Genomic DNA, 16,571 nt, shown 5'->3' with positions numbered 1-16,571 from the left:
GAAACTTTGATTTTTCTGCATGGTCTTGTTTTGCAAAGCTTGAGGTAGATTCATGATAAGAGCATTTAGTGATGCACCAATGAAACTACTGGTGTGTTTATTTTAATGTTTTTAATATCCCTTGTGTCCCTGTTTTTCACTTCACACATTCTATGACTGTTGTGTTATAAGCAAACTTTATTATAGTGTTGGGGCTGTGTTTCACAATACAGTCATGAGTGTACTACAAGTGCAAGACAGAACTGATGACACCTCCATGTGGGGCTGTGGTGATGGTGATCCTCTTTGGACAGAGCACAAAGCTGGTGAAATTTGGGAAGGACAGATTTTAGAATGGCATGGTTAACATCTCCTGCAATAATGATGAGCACTTTTAGTATGATGTTTGACCAAATTATACAGTCAGCTGTTAGAATTTTGAAGATTTGCACTTGGAGAAATGTAAATGGTTAGAATTATAATAGCCTTTCTAGAAGGTAAAATGGCTGACAATGCAGTGCCAGATATTCAACCACCATGGACCAAAAACATGAAGTAATAGTTACATTCATGCACCAGGTGTTGGACAATATCCTAAGAGAGCGAGCATTGTTCATGTAGATGCCTATGCCATCACATTTCTTCTTACCAAATAGAGCAGTCCTGTCCCGACAGAACAAAAGAGAAAACTCCTTATACCCCAACCAGCTGATTTCCTTCTTGATCGGAGTGGACAATCTCATAAGAGAGTGATTGTCATAATCATTCACTTCACTGACTGAGAATTGAAGAAATTCAACCACCCCATGGTAGTGGACCAAACCCATCCGTCCCCATAGGAACATGCCATATAAATACGGAAATGCCTACGTCTGTGACTGCTGCAGAGTGTCTGGACACATGCTAGCTTCCTAGCTGCCTGGAAAGACCTGGTCCTCAGAGTCCACTGGGGAGCAACATCTCTAAACATGATATAGCTAACTCATTTAACATCAAATGTGATTGAGTTGGGAAGAAATTTCTATATATATTGCAGACACGATTGACTCTGGGGCCATGGGCAGCTTTATAGCAGAGACCTGGTTCCCCTCCTCTCTGAGACCAAGATGTGGATGGTAAACTTCTGCCCTAAAAATGAGTTCTGATTCAAACTCAGCCACTGACAGTACAGATTGAACCTATCTTTTGAGAGACCACTGCAATTTTTGTGTTTGACTCAACTAGACATTCTGCCATCCCAAAGACAATCTGGTGGAGGGTGGAGATAGCTGGCCACTGAGCTGCTCAGACATGTTGTTTCCAGTTTTCATGTAGGTCCAACTCCATGGAAAGCCCTGAAACCTTGAAATGGAGTCTGTGCCCACAGAGACCCATCATCTGGGCAGAGGTCTTTAGCAAGCAAGGTACCACTACAGACTACTGGATTGTGCTCTTGATCTATTGCTAGGAGCCAATCCTTCTAGATTCCACTTCTACCTTCTCTCCATAAAAAAAAAAAACTGTTGCTGTATAGGAGTACAGCTGGGAGGGCCTTAGGCAGGGGTACATTCAATATTCCATGTCACCTGTATCAGTGGGCTACTTTTTCAGAGAATGAAAGGCCAAAGGTCTGAGGCCATGCACTGATAGATTGGCCAAGCAGACAGCAGAGCATTAGGGAGGGGAATGAGTGGAAGACGGTCTTCTCTACAGCCACTGGGCACTATGAATACTTGGTGATGTTGTATGGTTTGACAAATGCCCAAAATGTGTTCCAGTAATTCATTAAGATGGCGTTCCTGACACACATGGTTCACATTGATGATACCTTGATGTATCTTTTAGGAGGGTGGAGGTGAGGGGCTCCCAGTACGTGTCACAATTTGGAGTGTTTTAATGTTTAATCCACTTTTTGATGCTGCTTTTAAGTATAAGCTCAGGAACACATTAAGTATTTCCAAAGATGACCTGCATAGGCAGCTACAGATATACTGTTTAATTAATTTCAGGCATTGAAACAGGTATATATTACTCCATAATACTGTACTATCTATGTGTCAGACAGATTCTCATATGCATCTTATACAGATGGTATAAATAATAAATTAGTATCCCAGGCCTGTCCCCCAATCATCAGCTTTTATTGTTTTTAAAATATTTCATGACTCTTTTGGAGAACTAAGCTCCATCTTGCTCCGCCGTAATTTCAACACTGTTGTCACGTTCTTCAATAAAAGAAATCAAATGCCAAAATTCAAATGCATTACTCTGGTCCAAAAGACCTTTATTAAATAGGCAAGATTTCATACAAATAAGTTGAATCCCAAGGGCAATTAAAATAAACAATGAGATGTTAGTGTAGGCACATGTGAGAGTAAAAGTAACCCACATTTTCCATTTTGTCATAAAATCTTTGTCATGATATCTCTGTGCAACACCAAAACACAAATATGGAAATATGTGGGGTAGATGTAGGCAGATCAGAACAGTGTGCTTGCTTATCATGTGTTTTTTTTTAAATTACAACCAATCATGTCATATTCTGGGGCGTGCTCAGTACAGACCGCCTATAGTATAAATATAAATTCAGACCATGCTTCAAGCGCATTCATATTCTGTTGATAAATGACAAAGGAACACTGTAGAATTTCTGAGAAATGAAAAATGACTTGTTTCTGGATTTTAATTTTGATCTTCAGCACAATGTGTAAGTAATATGAGCAAATTATTCCCATGTAGTTTGATGTATTTTTAAAAAATCTACGGAGACTATTACTTTAAAGCATTTAGTATGCGGTTGTATTTAGAAGAAACTTTAATGTTATTCATTTAAGGTGATTTTTAATAACTTTATATAATAATATTTGAAATAAATTATTTACTTAATTAATGCATTTTCTTTTCTAGTTACAGTCCAACCTGGTAGACGCTGGGTTACTGCACAATCCCTCACAGAGTCACCAGTTTATCAGCCTGATAAAGAGCTCAGTGTGGATATCGGAGACTCGGCTACTCTGCAGTGTTGTGTTTCTGAAAATGAAGTTGGGATAATTGCCTGGTTTAAGCAACTAAACGGAAAAAAACTTCAGCTTATAGTCACTGTATATAAAAGTGGCGGAGAAACATTTTACAATGGATTCCAAAAGTCTCGTTTCAAAATAGAAAAATCTTCAAACTGCTTCAATATGACCATTTTAAACATCATTCAGTCTGATGAAGCCATGTACTACTGTGCACTGACATTCCCTGACATTGTGTTTGCAGATGGAACTTCTTTAAAAATTAAAGGTAGGATTTCCACTAAAATTGATTAAGCTCCTGGTTTAATGTAGTGATATTTTTCCTTATTACCATTAGCATGTTCAACCTGGGAGACAAATAATAGTGAAGTAGTGAAATGCTAACTGTGTTTTCTTCAACAACACTGAGTCACAGTCTTTTAGTGAATAATGATAAATGTTTATATGTGAGCATGTTACTATTGCATCAGAAACATCTACACCAGCTCTGTGTGATAATTCAGTGGTGTGTGAACCAACACTGCATGGAAACAGCACTAACATAAACACACAAGAGAAAACAGGTGAGATGTAATTCATAATTAATTAATTATCCATAAATCATGAAGTATAATTCAGCTAGAAAATAATTTGCACTAATATAACATTGTGAAATAACAGTATCAGAAATTACTAGATCTCTACATTCGACAGTGCTCGGTTTGGGAACGGCTTTGGGTTTCTGTGCACTTCTAATTTTCTGCCTCACTTATTTCATACTGAGGAGAAGAAAATGTGAAAACTCAAGAAGTAAGTGCATTTGTCATCACAATTATAATCATTATTTTTTTATAAATACAATTAACTTTAGTTTCACCGGAAAAACTAATATGAGTGTTTCTGTATTAATAGTGAAAGCTTGTATAGAAAATTCTCCGGGAATGAGGCAGGTACGTGTCTTACTTATGTATGTGAAATGTTGCTACATTTATGTTACTTGTTATAATGTTCTAGATATAATTTCTACAGTCACTTTGCTCAGATTTGCGGAACAATCCCACGCTTTTATTTTGATGCTGCTCTTGTTCTGTATAGTTAGTGTGTATAGTGCAGTTACCCATATTGTATGGTTATTACTTTAATCTGGACTTGTTATTATTATTATTATTATTATCATTATTATTATTATTTTTCAGGAATTTGAAGCTGAACCACTGAATTATGCGGCCGTGCAATTTACCAAGAGGAAAGCCAAAGCTGAAAAAAAGAAAACTGGCTCAGCAGATGAGTGTGTGTACTCCGATGTGAAGAAAACTGTCAGATGTAACAGAAATAATTCATAACACATGGTATTATTACACTGCATAAACAGTTAAATATTTTACCAAGTGAAAATATTTTGACTATAGGAAAATGTACTTCATTTTTCATTACATTGATATGATATCTGATGCCAACAGAAAAAAAAAAGAAAAGCCTAGAAATAATCCTACATTTTACAATTATATATTAGTTTACACTAATCTCATTATAAGAGTTATATTAAAGTTCTGCCTGTATTTAAGATATTGTTTTTTTTTTTTTTTTTTTTTTGGCAGTGTAGATAGACCTCTATGCTACAGGTTTTATTTCTGTGCACATGTTTAAAGTAACTACTAATGTTTTTTCCACTATCATTTATGGAATAGTATGAACATTCGCTAACAATGAACTTGTGAAAAATTCAACTTGAATGTTTTTTTTTTTTTTTTATGATTTCAATATTGCACCTGTATTGCACTTCCTACAGATGTTATGGCCTCATTTGTATGCCTAATTTTTGCTGAAGACACAATAAATGTAAAAAGCAATTCCATTAAAAAATGTAACATGATCTTTAACATTATTCTGAAATTTTGTGAGTTGTAACAATAGTAGTGTTCAATTACTAGTGTATTTTCAAAAAGGATGTGGGTTGCCTATGAAGGCAAATTAAGGACTGTGACCTCAACATTACTTGGCGGTGGGGCTTGTTTTGTTCACTCATCTCTGTGCTCGTGTTTCCGGCACTAGTGAAAGGACACCGAAAATCATGCCTCATGAATAGATTATTTTAGACGGTCAGAAAGTGGTGGGAGGTTTGCCAGAATAAGTGAGAAACCAGTGAGGATTATTAAAGCAGCTGTAAAAATACAACAAAGGTAACTAATGCATTGATCTTAATAAAGACTCTGTTGCAGAACTGGCTTCCAATCTCTTTTAAGGCTGTTTTTTGTCATAATTTTTTTTTCAAGATTTTGTGGGTTTACTTTGTTTTCCTGATTGTGATGCCCAGAACCTGGAAGTAGTTTTCTTCACCACTGAGCGTCATGTACAACACATTTTACCCTAAACAAAGTGAAGCATCAAGCACAAAGATAAATCCTTCCAGAAATGGAGCCATAATCATGTATCATGCAGTTCAGGATTTTCACTTCACACTGCATGCAACTTACAACCGTCACTCATTTATTTGTGGATTTTACAAGCTTTCTCACTATAAGTAAATATTGTATCATGCATATTGTTTGACCATCAGATAATTATAAACATATGATACCAATGAAGACTACCAAATGTTTATGTAGCCAATAAAAAAATGCTTAGTTTGTGATACCACTGGAATTGGTCATTAAATGAAAAAAGAAAAAGCATATAGAATGTTGGTGAATGCAAATACCAAAACTAGATAGATTCAGATTTTTTTAATTATTGATTTTCTAATAAAGAAGTAAAACGAAAGCAAAATATAGTACTTATGGTTAGTGCAGGAGCTTATCATTTATAATTTTTACATCCTAGAAAAAGAATCTGTTAAAGAGTCTCTTTGTTGTGGCTGAAATGCTGCAGTACCTCTTACCAGATGCTAGTAGGCAGAAGAGACTATGGTTAGGATGGATAGAAACTTTGATTTTTCTGCATGCTCTTGTTTTGCAAAGCTTGAGGTAGATTCATGATAAGAGCATTTAGTGATGCACCAATGAAACTACTGGTGTGTTTATTTTAATGTTTTTAATATCCCTTGTGTCCCTGTTTTTCACTTCACACATTCTATGACTGTTGTGTTATAAGCAAACTTTATTATAGTGTTGGGGCTGTGTTTCACAATACAGTCATGAGTGTACTACAAGTGCAAGACAGAACTGATGACACCTCCATGTGGGGCTGTGGTGATGGTGATCCTCTTTGGACAGAGCACAAAGCACAGAGCACAAAGCTGGTGAAATTTGGGAAGGACAGATTTTCGATTGGCATGGTTAACATCTCCTGCAATAATGATGAGCACTTTTAGTATGATGTTTGACCAAATTATACAGTCAGCTGTTAGAATTTTGAAGATTTGCACTTGGAGGAATGTAAATAGTTAGAATTATAATAGCCTTTCTAGGAGGTAAAATGGCTGACAATGCAGTGCCAGATATTAAACCTCCGTGGACCAAAAACATGAAGTAATAGTAACATTCATGCACCAGGTGTTGGACAATATCCTAAGAGAGCGAGCATTGTTCATGTAGATGCCTATGCCATCACATTTCTTCTTACCAAATAGAGCAGTCCTGTCCCGACAGAACAAAAGAGAAAACTCCTTATACTCCAACCAGCTGATTTCCTTCTTGATCGGAGTGGACAATCTCATAAGAGAGTGATTGTCATAATAATTCACTTGACTGACTGAGAATTGAAGAAATTCAACAACTCCATGGTAGTGGACTGAACCCATCCGTCCCCATAGGAACATGCCAGATAAATACGGAAATGCCTATGTCTGTGTCTGTTGCAGAGTGTCTGGACACATGCTAGCTTCCTAGCTGCCTGGAAAGACCTGGTCCTCAGAGTCAGCTGGGGAGTAACATCTTTAAACATGATATAGCTAACTCATTTAACATCAAATGTGATTGAGTTGGGAAGAAATTTCTATATATATTGCAGACACGATTGACTCTGGGGCCATGGGCAACTTTAGAGCAGAGACCTGGTTCCCCTCCTCTCTGAGACCAAGATGTGAATGGTAAACTTCTGCCCTAAAAATGAGTTCTGATTCAAACTCAGCCACTGACAGTACAGATTGAACCTATTTTTTGAGAGACCACTGCAATTTTTGTGTTTGACTCAACTAGACATTCTGCCATCCTAAAGACAATCTGGTGGAGGGTGGAGATAGCTGGCCACTGAGCTGCTCAGACATGTTGTTTCCAGTTTTCATGTAGGTCCAACTCCATGGAAAGCCCTGAAACCTTGAAATGAAGTCTGTGCCCACAGAGACCCATCATCTGGGCAGAGGTCTTTAGCAAGCAAGGTGCCACCAAACTCCCACACTACAGACCATGAGATTGTGCTCTTGATCTATTGCTAGGAGCCAATCCTTCTAGATCCCATCTTCTCTCCTTAAAAAAAAAAACTGTTGCTGTATAGGAGTACAGTCAGGAGGGACTTAGGCAGGGGTACATTCAACACTCCATATCACCTGTATCAGTGGACTACTTCTTCATAGAGTAAAAGGCCAAAGGTCTGAGGCCATGCACTGATAGATTGGCCAAGCAGACAGCAGATCATTTGGGAGGGGGATGAGTGGAAGACGGTCTTCTTTATAGCCAATGGGCACTATGAATACTTGGTGATGCTGTATGTTTTGACAAATGCCCAAAATGTGTTCCAGTAATTCATTAAGATGGCGTTCCTGACACACATGGTTTACATTGATGATACCTTGATGTATCTTTTAGGAGGGTGGAGGTGAGGTGCTCCTCGATCGTGTCACAATTTCGAGTATTTTAATGTTTAATCCACTTTTTGATGCTGCTTTTAAGTATAAGCTCAGGAATACATTCAGTATTTCCAAAGATGACCTGCATAGGCAGCTACAGATATACTGTTTAATTCATTTCAGGCATTGAAACAGGTATATATTGCTCCATAATACTGTACTATCTATGTGTCAGACAGATTCTCATATGCATCTTATACAGCTGCTGTAAATAATAAATTAGTATCGCAGACCTGTCCCCCAATCATCAGGTTTTATTGTTTTTAAAATATTTCATGACTCTTTTGGAGAGCTAAGCTCCATCTTGCTCCGCCGTAATTTCAACACTGTTGTCACGTTCTTCAATAATAAAAGTCAAATGCCAAAATTCAAATGCATTACTCTGGTCCAAAAGACCTTTATTAAATAGGCAAGATTTCATACAAACCAGTTGCATTCAGAGGGCAATTAAAATAAACAATGAGATGTTAGTGTAGGCACATGTGAGAGTAAAAGTAACCCACATTTTCCATTTTGTCTCAACATCTTTGTCATGATATCTCTGTGCAACACCAAAACACAAATATGGAAATATGTGGGGTAGATGTAGGCAGATCAGAACAGTGTGCTCCCTTATCATGTGTTTTTTTTTTTAAAAATTACACCCAATCACATGTTATATTCTGGGGCGTGCTCAGTACAGACCGCCTACAGTATAAATATAAATTCAAACCATGCTTCAAGCGCATTCATATTCTGTAGTTAAATGAGATACAAAGACTGTAAAATTTCTAAGAAATGAAAAATGACAGCTTCATGGATTTTAATTTTGATCTTTAGCACCATGTGTAAGTAATATCAGCAAATTATTCCCATCCATTTTAGTGTATTTTGCAATGTATTAGTGTATTTTGTATGTAGAAGGAAATCTAATGTAATTCCTTTAAGGTGATCTTTAATAACTCTTTATGCATAATAATATCTGAAATAAATTATTTACTTAATTAATCCATTTGCTTTTCTAGATCCAGTCCAACCTGGTAGACGCTGGGTTACTGCACAATCCCTCACAGAGTCACCAGTTTATCAGCCTGATAAAGAGCTCAGTGTGGATATCGGAGGCTCGGCTACTCTGCGGTGTTGTGTTTCTGAAAAAGTAGGTCGGATAACTGCCTGGCTTAAGCAACCAAACAGAAAACAGCCTCAGATTATAGTCATATTATATAAAAGTGGTGCAGAAACATTTTACAATGGATTCCAAAAGTCTCGTTTCAAAATAGAAAGATCTTCAAACTGCTGCAATATGAACATTTTAAACATCATTCAGTCTGATGAAGCCATGTACTACTGTTCATTGACAACACCCGACCCTGTGTATGGAGATGGAACTTATTTAAAAATTAAAGGTAGGATTTCCACTAAAATTGGTTAAGCTACTGGTTTAATGTAGTGATATTTTCCCTTATTACCATTAGCATGTTCAACCTTGGAGACAAATGATAGTGAAGTAGTGAAATGCTAACTGTGTTTTCTTCAACAACACTGAGTTACAGACTTTTAGTGAATCATGATAAATGTTTATAGGTGAGCATGTTACTATTGCATCAGAAACATCTACACCAGCTCTGTGTGATAATTCAGTGGTGTGTGAACCAACACTGCATGGAAACAACACTAACATGAACACACAAGAGAAAACAGGTAAGATGTCTTATGATTCACAATTAATTAATTATCTTTAATTCATTCAAAATAATTTGCCTATAAAATCATTTGTACTAATATGAATGTAATGTGGTAAAATAACAGAACCAGAAAAGATTGGATCTCTACATTCAACAGTGCTCGGTTTGGGAACGGCTTTGGGTTTGTGTGCACTTCTGATTTTCTGCCTCATTTATTTCATACTGAGGAGAAGAAAATGTGAAAACTCTAGAAGTAAGTGCATTTATCATCACAATTATAATTATTATTTTTTATAAATACAATTAACTTTAGTTTCACCGGAAAAACTAATATGTTTGTTTCTGTATTAATAGTGAAAGCTTGTATAGAAAATTCTCCGGGAATGAGGCAGGTACGTGTCTTACTTATGTATGTGAAATGTTACTACATTTATGTTACTTGTTATAATGTTCTAGATATAATTTCTACAGTCACTTTGCTCAGATTTGTGGAACAATCCCAAGCTTTTATTTTGATGCTGCTCTTGTTCTGTATAGTTAGTGTGTATAGTGCAGTTACCCATATTGTATGGTTATTACTTTAATCTGGACTTGTTATTATTATTATTATTATTATTATTATTATTTTTCAGGAATCTGAAGCTGAACCACTGAATTATGCAGCTGTGCAATTTACCAAGAGGAAAGCCAAAGCTGAAAAAAAGAAAACTGGCTCAGCAGATGAGTGTGTGTACTCCGATGTGAAGAAAACTGTAAGATGTAACAGAAATAATTCATAACACATGGTATTATTACACTGCATAAACAGTTAAATATTTTACCAAGTGAAAATATTTTGATTATAGGAAAATGTACTCCATATTTTTCATTACATTGATATGATATCTGATGCCAACAGAAAAAAAAAACAGAAAAGCCTAGAAATAATCCTACATTTTACAGTTATATATTAGTTTACACTAATCTCATTATAAGAGTTATATTAAAGTTCTGCCTGTATTTAAGATATTGTTTTTTTTTTTTTTTTTTTTTTTTTGGCAGTGTAGATAGACCTCTATGCTACAGGTTTTATTTCTGTGCACATGTTTAAAGTAACTACTGATGTTTTTTCCACTATCATTTTGGAATAGTATGAACATTCGCTAACGATGAACTTGTGAAAAATTCAACTTGAATGTTTTTTTTTTTTTATGATTTCAATATTGCACCTGTATTGCACTTCCTACAGATGTTATGGCCTCATTTGTATGCCTAATTTTTGCTGAAGACACAATAAATGTAAAAAGCAATTCCATTAAAAAATGTAACATGATCTTTAACATTATTCTGAAATTGTGTGAGTTGTAACAATAGTAGTGTTCAATTACTAGTGTATTTTCAAAAAGGATGTGGGTTGCCTATGAAGGCAAATTAAGGACTGTGACCTCAACATTACTTGGCGGTGGGGCTTGTTTTGTTCACTCATCTCTGTGCTCGTGTTTCCGGCACTAGTGAAAGGACACCGAAAAACATGGCCCATGAATAGATTATTTTAGACGGTCAGAAAGTGGTGGGAGGTTTGCCAGTATAAGTGAGAAACCCGTGAGGATTATTAAAGCAGCTGTAAAAATACAACAAAGGTAAATGATAATTTGATCTTAATAAAGACCCTGTTGCAGAACTGGTTTCCAACCTCTTTTAAAGCTGTTTTTCGTCATTATTTTTAGAGCTTTTGTGGGTTTACTTTGTTTTCCTGATTGTGATGCCCAGAACCTGGAAGTAGTTTTCTTCACCATTGAGTGTCATGTAAAACACATTTTACCCTAAACAAAGTGAAGCATCAAGCACAAAGATAAATCCTTCCAGTAATGGAGCCATAATCATTTATCATTCAGTCCAGGATTTTCACTTCACACTGCATGCAACATACAGCCATCACTCATTTATTTATGTATTTTACGTGCTTTCTCAGTATAAGTAAATATTGTATCATGCATATTGTTTGACCATCAGATTATTATGAGCATATGATACCAATGAAGACTACCAAAAGTTTATGTAGGCAACAAAATATACTTAGTTTGTGATACCACTGGAATTGGTCATTAAATGAAAAAAGAAAAAGCATATGGAATGTTGGTGAAAGCAAATAAAAAAAATTAGATAGATTCAGATTTTTTTAATTGTTGATTTTCTAATAAAGAAGTAAAACGAAAGCAAAATATAATACTTATGGTAAGTGCAAGACAACAAACATATAGATGGGCAATAATTATTTAAAAATAACTAATATAAGTAAATAAAAATGCGTGCAATAATACTTACTTTTGTTGCTACTTAACATCTTATGTTAAACTTAATTTAGTTTACTCAGTATGGGTACTGTACTCTGCATTCTCTGTGCATAGACTGTGTCCTTGTAATTTCTGCTGTAACAGAACGTCTCTAGGTTACGCATGTAACCATGGTTCCCCGAAGGGAACGAGATGCTGCCTTCGAAACGCTTTGGGAACGCCCTGGTGAGACCACGTTCTGAAGCACATGTGAAATCAGTCCAATGGAGAAGGGTGACATCACGAGCGGGGTGACAGGAGCAACCAGGAAGCATAAATGCGAACCTGCCAAATGCACGTTATCTTCTGCTTAAGCGAGCGCCTGCAGGGATGCAGGGAATATGGCAGAGAGACGCAGCGCCTCATTCCCTTCGGGGAACCATGGTTACATGCGTAACCTAGAGACGTTCCCCTTCAGGAACTTGAGCTGAAACGCTGTGGAAACGAGAATACCCACTGCGCCATACGAGCAAGTCCCTGTCTGTGTGTATCTGGTGAGCACATCAAGACGAGAGAACTTGGGACCCTGGGGTAGATGTCCAAATTGTAGAAACGGACAAATGTGTACAGAGAGTACCAGCCTGCCACAGCACAAATGTCCCGAAGGCCCACAAGGCCTTGGCGGCCGCAATACCCCTAGTCGAGTGCGCTCTGACCCCCATGGGTGACTGGAGGCCAGAGGACTCGTAGGCCAGTGTGATGGTCTCGACCACCCATCTACTCATGGTTTGCTTGGTCGCTGGAACCCCTTTCTTAGGCGGACCAAAGCAAACGAACAACCGATCTGCCTGATGCTACTGGGCAGCTCTGTGGATGTAAGCGTCCAGTGCTCGCACTGGACAAAGTAGATTGAGTCTTTCCTGGCCTGCTTCCTGGAGGGGAGGAGGACAAAAGGCTTGCAGTACCACGGGGCCTGGCGAAGAAGTGGGCACTTTAGGGACATACCCAGGCAAACTCCAGGCATGACACAGCGAGTGCCTGAAGATCCCCTATCCTCCTGAGAGAGGATATAGCGAGCAAGAAGATAGTCTTCAGTGTGAGGAGCTTATCAGAAATATCTTCAATGGGTTCGAAGGGGGCATTGCACAAAGCCTACAGAACCACTGCCAGGTCCCATGAGGGCACCTTGGTGCGCTGTACTGGCCTCAGCCTCCGGGTGCCATGGAGGAAATGTGTAACGAATGGGTGTCTTCCCAATGACTGATCACCTAGAAGGGCGTGGTAAGCAGCTATGGTCACCACGTAAACCTTCAGAGTGGAGGGAGATAACCCTGCGGAGAAGCGCTCCTACAGAAACTCCAGAACTGTACCAACTGGGCAATTGACTGGGTCTTACATTCGCTGTCTGCACCAAGAAGTGAAACAGTTTCCTCGTGGTGGGAGCTCTAGACTGGAGTATGGTCTTAACAACCTCAGTTGAGAGACCGGATGCTATGAGTTGTGCCCCCTCAGGGGCCACGCCCACAGCTTCCATAACTCTGGGCGGGGGTGAAGGATGGTGCCCCCCGCTTGAGAGAGGAGGTCCCTCCTGATCGGAATCTCCAGTGGAGAGCTGTCAAGGAGGGACACAAGGTCCGAGAACCATACTCGGGCCGGCCAGAACGGGGCTACTAGCAGAAGACGCACCCCGTCACGGTGTACTCTCTCCAGAACTCCCAGGAGCAGAGCAATCGGGGGAAAAGCATACAGACGAAGCCTCGGCCACGTCTGCACCATGGCATCCAGCCCAAGCAGAGCTGGATGCGTGAGAGAGAACCAGAGCGGACAGTGTGTCGTTTCATGTGATGCAAATAGATCCACTTCCGCCTGGCCGAACACCCTCCAGAGGAGCTCCACCACCTCAGGTTGGAGCCTCCATTCCCCGGGCCTGAGCCCCTGTCTCGACAGGATGTCTGCTCCCTGATTGAGGTTGATGTAGGAGACCACCGATGTGTGGTCTGTACGGACAAGCACAAGTTGTCCCCTTGGGTCTGGAAGGAAGTGTTTTAGAGCTCGAAACATGGCCAGCATCTCCAAGCAGTTTATGTGCCACGTGAGATGATGGCCTTCCCACAGACCTTGGGCAGACCGGCCTCTCATGATCGCTCCCCAGCCCATGAGGGAGGTGTCCGTCATTAGCGTTACATGATGACAAGGAGCCCTGTGCACTGGGCCTTGTGACAGGAACTAAGGTTTCTTCCACATGCAGGGGTCTCATGTACAGCAGGCCAAAGGTATCACGTTGGGCGCAGCTGCCATCAGACGAAACAGTCTCTGAAACTGTTTGACAGTGAGTGACTAGCCTTCTCTCACTCCCCTCACGGCTGTGAGAATCGCTTCGATACGAGCTGGAGACAACTGTGCCTGCATTGGACGCAACCCCCCATCCTTCTTCGGAATGATGAAGTAGCGGCTGTAGAACCCAGACTCTCTCTCGAGAGGAGGAACACGTTCTATGGCCTCCTTCCTCAAGAGAGTGTCTACTTCTTGTTCCAATACCAGAGCTGCTCGGGGCCCACTAGTGTAGGAACGACCCCGTTGAAGCGAGGCCGATGAGAACCAAACTGAATTCTGTAATCTCCTTCTACAGTCTGCAGGACCCATTGTGAGACATTTGGCAGAAATTTCCACGCTGCCAGAAAGTCTCCTCTGGTGCAGCTAGAGGAGCCACTTCGGTGCCCTGAAGCAGATGACTGGCAGGGAACGACCGACCTGACTGCTCTAGCGCCCTCACTTGAGGGAACGAGCTTTCCCATGCCGTACCGCTGCCGGGCGGCACTCGGGAATTCCACTCGTTGGAGCCCACTGAGCCCTGAAGCACCTGGGGTGGCAGTGGTGACAGTTGGCCTAAGGACACCAGCCCCTCGGGACTGGCGTCTGCTAGAGATTTTAATTTGGTGTCCTGAAACAGATGACCACCAGGTAGCGACCAATTTATCCACTCTAGCACCCTCACTTGAGGAAACGAGCCCCCCGTGCCGTACCGTTGCCGGGTGGCACCTGGGAAATTAGCCCGTTGGAGCTCACTGAGCCCTGAAGCACCGGGGGTGGCAGGGGTGTCAGTGCAGCTCTCTGAGGGCACTGAGGAGGATCGGGCACCATATACTGAGGTGTGCACCTCTCCTCCCAGGGCCCTGGGATGGTGGCGTCAGGGCCGCTTGGCTGAGGTCCTCTTAGCCAGAATAACGGTCCGTAGATCCGTTTCCTGCTTCAAAGACCCCGACCGAGAGCGCCGCCCCGACCCCTGCTCTTTCTGCAGGGGGTATGGGTTGCGACGCTCTGTTTCTGGGTCTGGAGATATGAGGAGCTAGACGGCTGGGGCTGCTTTTGCTCAGCAGCCCCAAAGACCTGGGAACAGCGAGGGAGGGAGTGCTGGAATGCTGCCGCCTGCGTCTTCGCCTCCTGAAACCTCTCGACGACAGTATCGATGCGAAGAGGCCAGAAGGCGATAGCGGGGCATCCAGCAGGAAGCATCTGTCCTTGTCTTTTAGCTCAGACAGATTCAACCACAGGTGCCGCTCCGTGGCCACCAGTGCTGCCATTGAACGGCCAATGGCTCTGGCCATTTCTTTGGTAGCCCGGAGCAACAGTTCTGTGCCCCAACATAGTTCAGCGACCACGTCGGATTCCCCTTCCTCCCTTTCGTCCAGGTCTTTTAGCAGGTCGGCCTGGTACACCTGCAACGCCGCTGAAGACGGGGAGAGTCATATAAGCTTTGCCAACCAGGCTGGATGTCTGTCTTACCGGCCTGGTGGGAAGCCTTGGGGTCTTCAGGGACGATGCTGAAGACGGGGAGAGATAGCTCCGGCATCGCCCCGTATCCGTTCTCATTCAGCCCTGTGATGTTTGAGTAATTCGAAACTGTAAGGCTGAAGAGTCGGAATGAATATGGTTTCTCCCACAATCTCGACACCTCGGCATGGAGCTCGGGGAAAAATGGAAGGCCCCGTCGTGACCACGTGACTGTGTTGATGCTCATCACGTCAACCTCCTCGGAGGAAGACAAATGAAACGCCTTGCTCTCTCTCCAGGGGGAATAAACGGCGGGGCGGGCCTCCAATCCCTGAGAAGGATCCATGGATCTAGCGGGTGGGGACCAAGATAAGGATGAGACCGTCTCAGATCCCTCTGCTAAATCCACTTGTGATCCCCACGACAACAGTCGTGAGGATACGACAAGGATCACGAACCTGGCCGCTTTCATCAAAGAGCGCCAGGCGGGAGCGGAGCACACGGAGCGGAAGAAGCTCACAATCATGACAGTTAGCTCCCTCGAGAGCTAACCGTGCATGCTCTGCTCCCAAACAGACGATTTGAAATGCCATCTGCTCGCCACAGACTTTGATTTTCGCTTTGACATTGCTTCACACACATACACATACACAGATGCGCTGACTAAAGAGCAAAAGCTAACGTGTTTGCCGGGCGCGCCTTTATGCTTCCTGGTTGCTCACGTCACCCCGCTCATGATGTCTTGCTTCTCCATTGGACCGATTTCACACATGCGTCAGAACGTGGTCTCGACAGGGCGTTCCCAAAGCGTTTCGATGCAGCTCGAGTGCCTGAAGGGGAACCATTTCCTTCAGCCATCAGTAAAGTACTCTATCTATCTATCTATCTATCTATCTAATAGCTGTAATAATAACTGTAAGGGCATAATATTAAGTGGTCAAGTGGTATATCTGTTTTGAGTCCAGAGAGCCTAGCATTTACAACTTTTACATCCTGGAAAAAGAATCTGTTGAAGAGTCTCTTGGTTGTGGCTGAAATGCTGCAGTACCTCTTACTAGATGCTAGTAGGCAGAAGAGACTATGGTTAGGATGGAAGGAAACTTTGATTATTCTGCATGCTCTTGTTTTGCAAAGCTTGAGGTAG

At 41.2% G+C, this 16,571-nt stretch overlaps 1 protein-coding gene and 1 long non-coding RNA gene across 2 annotated transcripts; both read left to right on the top strand.

Moving 5' to 3' along the window:
* The first annotated feature begins 2,622 nt into the window (after positions 1-2,622).
* Positions 2,623-8,879, top strand: LOC113542720 (uncharacterized). The gene is made up of 7 exons (XM_034306052.2): positions 2,623-2,665; positions 2,866-3,246; positions 3,425-3,541; positions 3,672-3,752; positions 3,870-3,907; positions 4,154-4,273; positions 8,745-8,879. Exons 1-7 carry the CDS (start codon positions 2,623-2,625, stop codon positions 8,877-8,879), a joined length of 915 nt encoding a protein of 304 aa, XP_034161943.2.
* Positions 8,880-9,360: 481 nt separating this feature from the next.
* On the top strand, positions 9,361-10,394 carry LOC117597653 (uncharacterized). Its single transcript, XR_008301959.1, has 3 exons — positions 9,361-9,657; positions 9,759-9,796; positions 10,037-10,394. It is a non-coding gene; the product is annotated as an uncharacterized LOC117597653 (long non-coding RNA).
* Positions 10,395-16,571: the final 6,177 nt, after the last annotated feature.

This window comes from Pangasianodon hypophthalmus, chromosome 7 (genome assembly GCF_027358585.1).
Source record: "Pangasianodon hypophthalmus isolate fPanHyp1 chromosome 7, fPanHyp1.pri, whole genome shotgun sequence".
In the NCBI taxonomy this organism is placed as follows: Eukaryota; Metazoa; Chordata; class Actinopteri; order Siluriformes; family Pangasiidae; genus Pangasianodon; species Pangasianodon hypophthalmus.
The sequence above is the reverse complement of the archived record's forward strand: the minus strand, read 5'-3'. Positions and strand labels throughout refer to the sequence as shown.